At 45.2% G+C, this 13,209-nt stretch overlaps 1 protein-coding gene across 2 annotated transcripts in view; it reads left to right on the top strand.

Annotated features, from left to right (window-relative positions):
• Positions 1–13,209, top strand: part of LOC124144570 (protein tweety homolog 1-B-like) — a 36,042-nt gene that overhangs the window by 4,993 nt on the left and 17,840 nt on the right. For both annotated transcript variants that reach the window (XM_046514048.2, XM_046514046.2), the window contains exons 5-10: positions 715–810; positions 2,659–2,731; positions 8,866–8,935; positions 10,085–10,137; positions 10,258–10,350; positions 10,716–10,855. In XM_046514048.2, the coding sequence (XP_046370004.1) occupies positions 715–810; positions 2,659–2,731; positions 8,866–8,935; positions 10,085–10,137; positions 10,258–10,350; positions 10,716–10,855 (525 nt within the window). The remainder of the gene's footprint in view (positions 1–714; positions 811–2,658; positions 2,732–8,865; positions 8,936–10,084; positions 10,138–10,257; positions 10,351–10,715; positions 10,856–13,209) is intronic.

Below are 13,209 nucleotides of genomic sequence, written 5' to 3'. Positions count from 1 at the left end.
TTTTACTCGGGGAAGAAGCAGCGCATTCGGCAGAGTTACTGTCCGCTGAATATCCTTACTATGAAATACTGCGTAGATTTCTTTATGGAACAGAAAATATGATATTTTCTTCCAGGGCAGGATGATCTATATTTAAATTGGCGATTGGGTGGATATAAATGTTTTGTTTACATATTAATCGGATGGTAATTTTTTATTTATGAGAAACAAACCAAATGAACATGGACATGAATGAGGTAAGGGACAGCTGGATATTGTTGTTGTTAGAGCATTTGGTCGGCACATGAAAGACTGTGGTTTGATTCCCATCATGGGTACTGTGTGCAGTCCCCAGCTATGATATTTGCTGAAACTGAAGTTGGTGTAAGACTCTGGCATATGTATTCATGTTATACTGTTTGTCTCTTATTTACCCATGATACGTATTGAGGGTTCAGTGGCTCTGAGGCTCCTACGTGGAGGACCTTGGAAGGGAGGCTTTAAACCTCTAGGAAAGTTATTTTGAAGCTGAATATGATTTACTGAGCCTCACTTTAAATCACAACCAACATAAGATGAAATGTATGAAAATGGTGCCCGCAATTCTGTAGAACAAATAACCTTGCGAATGATCCGTTTGTTCAGGTTTTTATTTTATTGTTTTCACTATTTCATTGTGACCAGAATATTGAGAAAATGTTTTTGAACTACATAAAATCTGTCTTTCAATTTCAGATGGCTTGCGACTTTGATTCTGAATACAGTATTTGTGTTCCTGAATCTGTTGTTCCTTATTGGCATTGTGAAGTCATCCAAGTGTGTTCTTGTGACGTATGTATTATAGTTACTTTCTTCTTAATGTTAATACATATGTTTACGGATAATCTTATTTAGGTAATACTAAATTTTGTTTTCATTAAGATATGAGGTTGAAATATGCAAGTGTTAGGTTGTTGTTTGTTTGGGTATGTTGTTTCATGTTATCAGGAGGAATCTTTTCCTGGTAGGGTCAGTGCCAATTTATGTTCTTATGTCACAAACTGGCCTGCCAAAAATTTGGAAAAGTGAAAAAAATGAATATTTGTGAATTTTATCTGTCTGCATTATGTCCGTTGTGGTTTTGGAGGACAAAATATTATGATAATGCTGTTTGATTGAATAGTAATATTGAGATGTGACTTTCGGAAATTAACCTCAATCTATTTTGCCTTCTGACTTTTAGCATTATGACCATGAAAATCCTGTCAAACAAAAACTTAAATCAGTTTAGCCTCACATTTAGCCTAATTAGCAGAAAGCCACGTGGACACAGTTAATATTATTAGCAGTAAGCCGTGTGAGGACACAGTTAATATTATTAGCAGTTAGCCACGTGATGACACAGTTAATATTATTAGCAGTAAGCCGTGTGAGGACACAGTTAATATTATTAGCAGTAAGCCACGTGATGACACAGTTAATATTATTAGCAGTAAGCCGTGTGAGGACACAGTTAATATTATTAGCAGTAAGCCGTGTGAGGACACAGTTAATATTATTAGCAGTAAGCCGTGTGAGGACACAGTTAATATTATTAGCAGTAAGCCATGTGAGGACACAGTTAATATTATTAGCGGTTAGCCGTGTGAGGACACAGTGAATATTATTAGCAGTAAGCCACGTGATGACACAGTTAATATTATTAGCAGTAAGCCACGTGAGGACATAGTTAATATTATTAGCAGTAAGCCGTGTGAGGACACAGTTAATATTATTAGCAGTAAGCCACGTGAGGACACAGTTAATATTATTAGCAGTAAGCCATGTCAGGAAACAGTTAATATTATTAGCAGTAAGCCGTGTGAGGACACAGTTAATATTATTAGCAGAAAGCCACGTGGACACAGTTAATATTATTAGCAGTAAGCCATGTCAGGAAACAGTTAATATTATTAGCAGTAAGCCACGTGAGGACACAGTTAATATTATTAGCAGTAAGCCATGTCAGGACACAGTTAATATTATTAGCAGTAAGCCACGTGGACACAGTTAATATTATTAGCAGTAAGCCATGTCAGGACACAGTTAATGTTATTAGCAGTAAGCCACGTGAGGACACAGTTAATATTATTAGCAGTAAGCCACGTGAGGACACAGTTAATATTATTAGCAGTAAGCCACGTGGACACAGTTAATATTATTAGCAGTAAGCCACGTGAGGACACAGTTAATATTATTAGCAGTAAGCCACGTGAGGACACAGTTAATATTATTAGCAGTAAGCCACGTGGACACAGTTAATATTATTAGCAGTAAGCCATGTCAGGACACAGTTAATATTATTAGCAGTAAGCCATGTCAGGACACAGTTAATATTATTAGCAGTAAGCCACGTGATGACACAGTTAATATTATTAGCAGTAAGCCATGTCAGGAAACAGTTAATATTATTAGCAGTAAGCCGTGTGAGGACACAGTTAATATTATTAGCAGTAAGCCACGTGAGGACACAGTTAATATTATTAGCAGTAAGCCATCTCAGGACACCTGTTTAGTTGTAGATGTTAATAACAGAAATAATGAGAATGCTGATGAAGCAACAGCTGCATTGGTACCAGTACTGGTCTGATGATCATGATGGTGATACTGATACTACGTTGTCACTTTTAGGATCTCACATTACTGGTGATTCTGTTATAGAGCTGCTGTGGGCAGTCTTTGCTGCCTTATTCTCATGTGGGGAGCTTCTGGATTCTACATAGGAGTCTCAATGGTAAGGAGCATTTTAAGGAGTTTGAAGTAAGATAAGGCCTGTGTTAAAATATTGATTTTTTTAAACTTGTCCTGCATTACTCCTTAATGCATCTATTGCTTACTTTATGAAAGAATGAAGCTGTGCAAGGTCTGGGCTGAAGAAAAAAGTTGTTCCAATCAAGTTTGAAGCCCAACCCTAACACAGCTTGACACATGACCAAACGGAAGTGATGAGGTCACAGGATCTTCATATTCTGCATGTTGTGTCTACTACTACTGGTCCTCCACTTTTGGGGCATCTCTTCCAAGTGCTCATCTAGATCTTTTCGATCTAAGCAGAGCTCCGGAAATAGCTCACCTGATCATCAGAATGTTCCATAGCCGAGGGGGGGCACGGGTGGCCCAGTCGCCTAAGGCGCCGCGATTAGCTGTGCAGAGTCGCATCCCTTGGGCCAGTTGAGAGCGGTAGCACCAGCCCCATAGTCGACAGAAAGGACACCATTTGGTCCCACCCTACGTCTAGACCGCCTGATCCCTTGCTCAGGAATATAGTCAGGACTTTGGATGAGATACCTCGCATTGTAAAGTTATAGAGTTGTAATTATACGCCACGTGTACGGTACATTTGAATTCAAATGGCCGTAATGGCGTCCATATTGTAGTTCCACGGACTGATACATGTAACACCAAGGCCATTAAAAACGGCTTGGGGTTTAGTTATATCATACAGCATTGGACTACAGTTTTTTCCTTTACATAAACCCAAGGTGGTACGTTAATTTATAGCTACACTTACCTTTTTTACGGGTTTTACAACTTAGCACGTAAGAGGCACCTTTGGTGTTATAATTATACTACGACATTGGCTATTAGTATCGCGTTACAAATCGCATTCTACATTACGCCTTTGCTTCTAGTTTCACAAATTATGCATGTATCTTTCCGATCTTTATATCACACTGATACACTTTAATTCCCTTCCCACCCACCTCAGAAATTACGGTCTTCTTTAAAGACCTTCAAACTGTGTACGGGTTGTTCAGGTACCATTCCCCCCCAAGACCGGCACGAAAGCTGCCTGAAATGTCTGGCGGAGGACGGGCATAACGATGGGTCATGCCCGATATGCATTACCTTTACCCCCCGGGCCCAAAAGAAGAGACAAGTTGACTTGCTTCACTTTAAAGGTCTCTTAAAGGCGGGGGTAGATATCAGATCTGCTAAGACCACCACCACCACCACCACCACCCCCCCCCCCCAACACCCACCACCACCCAACACACCCCGGCTGGGAATCGAGAGAGGAGGAGTGGATGGAGGAGGGGGGGGAGGACTCAGACCTTGGGGACGTTTTCCTTCGCTTCCTTGTTGAGGCACGTGCGGGACAGGATTGTCCAGGTAGTGCCTCAGGTGGCTGCGCCCATGCCAGAGTCGGATCTGACTGGGTTCCGCCTTCTGGGGGACGCTTTTGCTCCTAGCAAGGCGCCCCAGGTGCGACTCCGTGTTCTATCCTCCCTGGTGCATGAAGTCATTAACCCTCTGTTGTCGGGTGCCCGCAGGAAGTTCGACCTGCCCGAACTTATTAAGCCGTACCCGCTGGTGACTTTGAGGTACCTGTGGTGGATGAATGCATTTGGACTTCCGTTACCCTGGGGGGGTCTTCGACCCCCAACTTGACTAAGGTCAAGCAGGGCCGGCGGTTGCCCCCCTTTCCCGCGTGCAGTGCAGAGTTGAAGGCTGCTTACATATGCTTCGAGGAGCAATATCGTAATGCATGCCAACAGCTCCGTGTGTCCGTACACTCCGCGTATCTGTCTGCTGTACAGAGGGAGTTAGCGGGAGAGGGGCCGGCCGACTCTTCGGAGTTGGCCGCGAAACTTACGTAAGTTCACAGTCATCTTGCGCGGGACGCTATTCGTAGCTGTGCCTCGCAGATGATGTGCGCTGTTATGGGCATGTGCAGGCTGTGGATGTCGGTATCTAAATACTCGACTTCCACACGCAAAGACCTCCTTGCTTTGCCGTATAAGATGGGTGCCACCCTCTTCCCTGGGGCTCAGCAGGTTGTCCAAGAGGCCGCTCAATTGTATGCTTCCATCTTAGGCCTTGTTGGAGGTACTAAGCGTTAAACCGCATAAGCGGACCTCTCCACTTGACTCCTCCTACACTGACGTGCCGGGTCAGAAGTCCACACCTGCTTGGAAGCAGCCGCTTCCTTCAGGTAAGGGCGCCGGGAGGAGCAAGAGAGGCAGGGGCCGGGGCAAGGCACCTGGTCGAGGCGCCCATTAGCGCCCGAAGAGCCCCCCGGTGGACCCACAGTCGCCAGTTCTCGAACTGCCGACAGCCAGGGTCCACTGCCTCAAGCCGGATGTCCCCGTAGGCGGCCGAAGGAATGGGAGACAGTTACGTCCAATTCCTGGACCCTGTCCACTCTAAGGAATGGCCATTTGCCTCGGTGGAAACATCATCTGCCCCCCTTCTCCGGGATAAAGCACACTCCGGTGCCTGCTACCCGAGAGAAGGCGGAATTCCTCCGTGCCGAGGTCGACGCACTTCTTATGAAAGCTGCGATCGAACCGGTTCCCGTGGGACAGGACGGAGGGTTCAGGCCTATTCTCAATCTGAGAAGGCTGAACAAACTTATAGAGGTACCGTCCTTCAGGATGGAGACACTGCGCTCAGTGGTCTCAGGTGTCAAGACAGGAGAATGGCTAACGTCAATAGACCTAAAAGACACCTATCTCCACGTACCCATACACCCCGAGTTCAAGAAATACCTGAGGCTTTCTTTCGACGGGAGGTGTTATCAGTTCAGGGTTCTACCATTCGGGATCTCCACGGCCCCGAGGGTGTTCACCAAGCTGATGTTGATTCCTGCCAAAGTGGCCAGGTCGAAAGGTCGGTTCTGCCATCCGTACCACGACGACTGGTTACTAAGAGCTCTATCACAATCCCTGAGTCAGATAGCTACACAAGATGTGATAGACATTCTGATCACTCTAGGGTGGATAGTCAATCTCAAGAAGTCAGATCTGGGCCTTTTTCAGAATCTAGTCTTCCTTGGGGCGAATTTTAACACGGTGAGCGGACTTGTATCTCAGTCACAAGATCGCATTGCCAAGGTCAGAAGTGTTACTTCCCAGTTCCTTCTGTCCGCAAGTCACACTGCTCGTACATGGCTCCAGTTACTGGGGGGCGCGCTAGAGAATGAGACCCATTCAACAAGCACTCCGTCGACTTTGGGCGAACTCGGAAGATCTCGAGACTGTGCTCGAGACTCGGCAGTGGCTCATTACACACCTTCAGTGGTGGACTGAGGTCGGGAATCTGTCCTGGGGGCTCCCGCTCGACACTCCCGTTCCGTCTCTCACAGTTCAAACAGACATGTCACTCTCCGGCTGGGGAGGCGTTCTGAACGATTACACTTCCTCGGGACTATGGTCCCAGCAGGAGATCAAACTGCATATCAATGTGCTAGAACTGAGAGCGGTCAGGTTGGTGTTCCAACGCTTCCTGGATCTGCTTCGTGGCCAAGTGGTTCGTCTAGAGATGGACAACCAAACGGCGATGACTTACATCCGGAAGCAGGGGGGAACAGTATCACCGTCGCTTCTCCAAGAGACGGGGCAGTTCCTACTATGGTGCGACTCTCACGATATCAGGGTGCTACCTGTTTATCTCCCGGGGGTGGACAACGTCCGTGCGGACGAGTGGAGGCTCAACCCGGGGATATTTGGGATTATCTCCCTGTTATACGAGTCGTTCCAGGTGGATCTGTTTGCGTCTGGGGTGAATCACCAGACACCAACGTTCTGCTCCTGAGGTTGGTGGCACCGGACGCCTTCCAGCTAGATTGGACGGACAGAGTTCTGTGGGCATTCCCCCCAGTTCCTCTGATTTCCAAGGTCCTGTCGCAGCTAGCCACTCAGCCTGAGCGACTACTTGTGCTCCTGGCACCTCTTTGGTCGGCGCAGAGTTGGTTTCCAGTAATACTCAGGTTTCTGGCTCAGCCTCCTGTTCTATTACCTTTACGACCGGACCTCCTATCCCAGAACGGGGCACTCCACCTGAATCCCAGGATTCAGTGGGTGGCTTGGCCACTGTCTGGAATCGCCTCCAGAGAGCGGTATTCCTGCACGAGTTGCAGACACAATACTGGCTTCGCGGAGGGATTCGACAAACGTTCAGTACGAGGATAGATGGGCCTGCTATGTGCGCTGGTGTGTCGATGGAGGGATTGCAGATCCCTTTTCTGCAGATCTCGAAGCCGTGCTTGAGTTCCTCCAGTCGCGACTAGATGACGGCCTGGCCGCATCGACGGTACTTTCGGGATCTGTCGTCTCTCTCTCTTCAGCTGTTGAGCTGGAGGACGGCGTTCCTTGTGGCGGTAACGTCCGGCAGATGGGTAGGCGACATTCATGCAATGTCAGCTGATCCCGAACTAACTGTCTTCCATAATAATTATTGTATTTGCACACGCACTCCTTCGATCCTCGGGGACCCTCTGGCCTAGCTCAGCGCAGGTTATAGTCTCTCGTTATCTACGCCCCTACATCACTTGTTAAAAAAAGTGTGGGGGGGCGGGTGTTTTGAGTTCTCAACTTATGACAAGCCGCAAAAACAGGCTTTATCATAATATATGGTCGACCACTCCCTGTCTCTAGCCCCCGCCTTTCGATGGTGGTGCCTCACGATAAGGTTGGTTCCATTTATTGAACTCTATATTTTATTCTGTATGAATAATCAAATACGATGTATTTATTTACGCCTGTTGCTGACGGATGCCACTTCCTATATTATCTTTAGGAGTCTATCTTGATGCAATAGGTGCCCCAAGGAGGATTTAATCTGCAAGAGAATTTGACAAACCTGTAGAGGTTATGAATTCTCTGATGAAATCCTCCTTTGGGCACGGCCACCCACCTCCCCACATTCCGTCAGCATTTGACATATGGAAAGTGATTTGGGTGAGAGTTGCTCCCCCTGGCTTGACGCGCCGTGGAGGGTGAGGCCCCGTAAGGGTGGTCGTATATCATACAAAAACAATATTTTTGGGTAGTAACATTTTTTATTAAGGAAAATGGTTACAACTATGTCATGTAGATTTTCTTGAGCAAGGAAAATGCAATAGGTGCCCCAAGGAGGATTTCATCAGAGAATTCATAACCTCTACAGGTTTGTAAAAATTTCTTTTACTTTTTTTTACCTGGACACCCTCAACTCGTTTTCCTTCCATGGACAGGATTGAGCGAGTAGTACTGATCTGCTATATGGTTTCCTCGACCTTTGTGTTATGAGGGTTTATCTATATTGAGGACTACATCTGAAGGTATGCCCTACATCGTACCATCTGATACAGATGCATTAAGGAGTAATGCAGGATAAGTTAAAAAAAATATGTAAAATCTTAATATTTTTTACCTTTGTATTATTTATCCTGCATTACTACATCTAAGGGCAGACCTGCCTACCCACTACAATTTCAGATGAAATTATGTGTGACAAGCAGTAATATGAAGATCCTGTGACGTCACCACTTCCTTTTGGTCACATGGCGGCTATGTAGGGTTTTGGCTTCAGACGTGATTGGAACAAAATGTTTTGCTTAAGCCCAGACCTTCATTTCTGTCATAAGGTATGCAGTAGATGCATTAAGGAGCAATGCTGGATGAGTATACAAATGTAAAATACATTTAGATTTTGCTAATTTTCTTTTTCTCTTGTTTGTGGTCACTGGTGGCAAAAACAATTTCAAGCCATGTTGACAGTACTATTCTCTACCAAAACAGAACTCAACTCGAATACACTATTTGATTAGTTCTGCTTTAGGATGTTGATTTTGTGCCGTTTTTGTGTGAAATTTCCTCGACTAACACAAGGTTGTGTTATCAACCACTTTTTGTTTAACGTCCTTCACTGGTTAATGTAGGCTTGTTCTAATGTTGTGCAATCAGAGTTAACATATAGCTTAGTCATAGGTGGTAAGGAAATGCTAGTCTAAGTTGTCCTGGGTTATTGCAAAACTATTACATTTGAAAATCGATACAGAATTAAAACTTGAATAGGTATCGTATAAGTTTGTGATGCTTGAATATATTGGTGAATCAGAAGACCCCTGGTACGCTGTTCATCAACTGCTCTTACCTGTTTTAGGCCACTGGAGATCTGTGTTCTGATCCTGACTTATTTGTCAGGAGGACGGTATCTGGCACTGTCAAGAAAGGTAAGTACACATTGTCTATGAATAGGATAATGTGTAAGGAAATGTATTCTTGATGAGTGATATCATTAGTCAAACAGTTTCTGCATAATGGTCCTAATTAGATCATTCTGGAGTTGTAAATCTCTGTGCTCATGGCCACAATTACAGGGTCCTTCTCATGTCATTTTGTCTTTTCATAATGCATCTCTTTTAATACAGGGACAAAAACGTTTAGGCCTCAAATCTTTTTATATGTTGTTTCTGTTGGGTTTCTTAACCCTGCAGGAGTCTGGAGCAACCAAGTTGTCTGGCATGGCAGGTTGCTGTGCAGAGTTGTTGCCCTTAGGTGTACTGGGTTTGATGTAATGGTTTCGAACCCCAGATTTGTCATGATTATGGTCTATGGTTTGTCAGCACAACACCAGTCTATGGCCCTGCAAATTGCTGAGCAGTGGGCCTGAGAATCGATCCCTGGTAAACCCTGGTTATGTTTCTGGCTTAGACACACCATATCTGTGCTTGTGGGTTTCACCAAAGTGGTAACCACCTGCATGACTTGGATTGGTCTTCCACCCTGATGATAACTGAGATACTGTTCATCCCCACACTCCTGCTCACACTTGTTCCAGGGTTTAGGGGGGGCACGGGTGGCCACGGGTGGCCCAGTCGTCTAAGGCGCCGCAATTCGCTTTCGAGAGTTGGACCCCTTGGGCACGCCAGAAACCTTTGATTGTGGGTTCGAATCTTAGTTCGCCCCAATTATATTTCTAGGTTTGTCAGCACCATACCTGTGCTCGTGGGTTGCACAGAAGTGGTAAACACCTGAGACCTGCATCACTTCGGGCTTTCCTCCCACATTAAGCTGACACACCGCGATATAACTGGAATACTGTTAAAAGCGGTGTTAAACCTACCTCACTCACTCACACTCCAGGGTTTAGTAGATGGCAAGGGCAGATAACTCAACTTCAGCTGGATAACATAAGACATGTATTCTTATGACAAGCAAACTTAATACTTCATTCTTGATACATACACTCTCAAGTTGAAACCACATATTGGGAAATAACATCAAGAATTAAACATACAGATCATATCAGCTTTTCATAATAATTTAATAATCAAATAATAATAATTTCATTTAATAATTGTGTCTATCTTCCTTTTTAGATGTGCTTGAAGCTTACTTGACATGTACAGATAATAACAAGCCATTCACAGAGGTAGGGAATGTTTAATTCTGCATCTTTCAATGAAACTGTATTTGGTTAATAATGTTAATAATTCAGTATTTATGCCATATGTAAAACATTGATTCAGAAATCTATTTTTTTGTACCCTAGAGCATAGTTAAAGCCAATGAAGCGGTGGCCCAGGCCACATCAGCTCTCAACAAGACGGTCGCTCTTGCCAAGCCATACAACATCTCAGATAAGGTAATATCACTTTATTTTTTTTACATTGAGTCAGTTTCCATTTCCCTGTGTCTCAGGCTCCCAGTTTGGTATGCAGAGTAGAGCCCCTTAGATGTGCCAGGATCTGCTGATTATGATCCTTGGTTTAGTGGCATGAGGTTGTGCTCATTGGTTTTCACCAATGTAGTAAATTTCTACGATCTTAAGCACTTTGACCCTTGGATATGCTGACGAGCTGATATGAAATACTGTTCAACAAGTTACACGTGGTATTAAGCCTTGCTCACTCGCACGAGCACACATACACTCACACTCACTCTGTCACAACCTGGAAAGTGAATAATGTTCCACTGGTTGATAATTTCTATTCTAAATATCCTTGCTAGATTCGCCAACCAGTTGCCTTCCTGCGGCGGGAGCTGAAGTATGTTGTGAGTAACCTGACGGCACTGAATGATGTCGTCAACTGTGAGCACATCCACAACAACTATGTGAAATCTGTCAAAGGCATCTGTGACAAAACAATGTAAGTACCGACACAATGTCTCCCACTCTCACGCTCACAACCAACACACTTCCAGGTCCAGACTGATGATAGATGACTGTGACGTAGCGGAGTCATGCTGATTGATGACAGATGACTGTGATGTAGCGGAGTCATGCTGATTGATGACAGATGACTGTGGTGTAGCGGAGTCATGCTGATTGATGACAGATGACTGTGGTGTAGCGGAGTCATGCTGATTGATGACAGATGACTGTGATGTAGGGGAGTCATGCTGATTGATGACAGATGACTGTGATGTAGGGGAGTCATGCTGATTGATGACAGATGACTGTGATGTAGCGGAGTCATGCTGATTGATGACAGATGACTGTGATGTAGGGGAGTCATGCTGATTGATGACAGATGACTGTGATGTAGCGGAGTCATGCTGATTGATGACAGATGACTGTGATGTAGCGGAGTCATGCTGATTGATGACAGATGACTGTGATGTAGCGGAGTCATGCTGATTGATGACAGATGACTGTGATGTAGCGGAGTCATGCTGATTGATGACAGATGACTGTGATGTAGGGGAGTCATGCTGATTGATGACAGATGACTGTGGTGTAGCGGAGTCATGCTGATTGATGACAGATGACTGTGATGTAGCGGAGTCATGCTGATTGATGACAGATGACTGTGGTGTAGCGGAGTCATGCTGATTGATGACAGATGACTGTGATGTAGCGGAGTCATGCTGATTGATGACAGATGACTGTGATGTAGCGGAGTCATGCTGATTGATGACAGATGACTGTGATGTAGCGGAGTCATGCTGATTGATGACAGATGACTGTGACGTAGCGGAGTCATGCTGATTGATGACAGATGACTGTGATGTAGGGGAGTCATGCTGATTGATGACAGATGACTGTGACGTAGCGGAGTCATGCTGATTGATGACAGATGACTGTGATGTAGGGGAGTCATGCTGATTGATGACAGATGACTGTGATGTAGCGGAGTCATGCTGATTGATGACAGATGACTGTGGTGTAGCGGAGTCATGCTGATTGATGACAGATGACTGTGATGTAGGGGAGTCATGCTGATTGATGACAGATGACTGTGGTGTAGCGGAGTCATGCTGATTGATGACAGATGACTGTGATGTAGCGGAGTCATGCTGATTGATGACAGATGACTGTGGTGTAGCAGAGTCATGCTGATTGATGACAGATGACTGTGATGTAGCGGAGTCATGCTGATTGATGACAGATGACTGTGGTGTAGCGGAGTCATGCTGATTGATGACAGATGACTGTGATGTAGCGGAGTCATGCTGATTGATGACAGATGACTGTGATGTAGCGGAGTCATGCTGATTGATGACAGATGACTGTGATGTAGGGGAGTCATGCTGATTGATGACAGATGACTGTGATGTAGCGGAGTCATGCTGATTGATGACAGATGACTGTGATGTAGCGGAGTCATGCTGATTGATGACAGATGACTGTGACGTAGCGGAGTCATGCTGATTGATGACAGATGACTGTGATGTAGGGGAGTCATGCTGATTGATGACAGATGACTGTGGTGTAGCGGAGTCATGCTGATTGATGACAGATGACTGTGATGTAGCGGAGTCATGCTGATTGATGACAGATGACTGTGACGTAGCGGAGTCATGCTGATTGATGACAGATGACTGTGATGTAGGGGAGTCATGCTGATTGATGACAGATGACTGTGATGTAGCGGAGTCATGCTGATTGATGATAGATGACTGTGATGTAGCGGAGTCATGCTGATTGATGACAGATGACTGTGATGTAGCGGAGTCATGCTGATTGATGACAGATGACTGTGATGTAGCGGAGTCATGCTGATTGATGACAGATGACTGTGATGTAGGGGAGTCATGCTGATTGATGACAGATGACTGTGATGTAGCGGAGTCATGCTGATTGATGACAGATGACTGTGACGTAGCGGAGTCATGCTGATTGATGACAGATGACTGTGGTGTAGCGGAGTCATGCTGATTGATGACAGATGACTGTGATGTAGGGGAGTCATGCTGATTGATGACAGATGACTGTGATGTAGCGGAGTCATGCTGATTGATGACAGATGACTGTGGTGTAGCGGAGTCATGCTGATTGATGACAGATGACTGTGGTGTAGCGGAGTCATGCTGATTGATGACAGATGACTGTGATGTAGCGGAGTCATGCTGATTGATGACAGATGACTGTGACTTGGCGGAGTCATGCTGATTGATGACAGATGACTGTGATGTAGCGGAGTCATGCTGATTGATGACAGATGACTGTGGTGTAGCGGAGTCATGCGGATTGATGACAGATGACTGTGATGTAGGGGAG

The sequence above is a fragment of the Haliotis rufescens genome, unplaced genomic scaffold, assembly GCF_023055435.1.
Source record: "Haliotis rufescens isolate VD_foot unplaced genomic scaffold, xgHalRufe1.0.p SCAF_11, whole genome shotgun sequence".
Classification (NCBI taxonomy): Eukaryota; Metazoa; Mollusca; class Gastropoda; order Lepetellida; family Haliotidae; genus Haliotis; species Haliotis rufescens.
The sequence above is the reverse complement of the archived record's forward strand: the minus strand, read 5'-3'. Positions and strand labels throughout refer to the sequence as shown.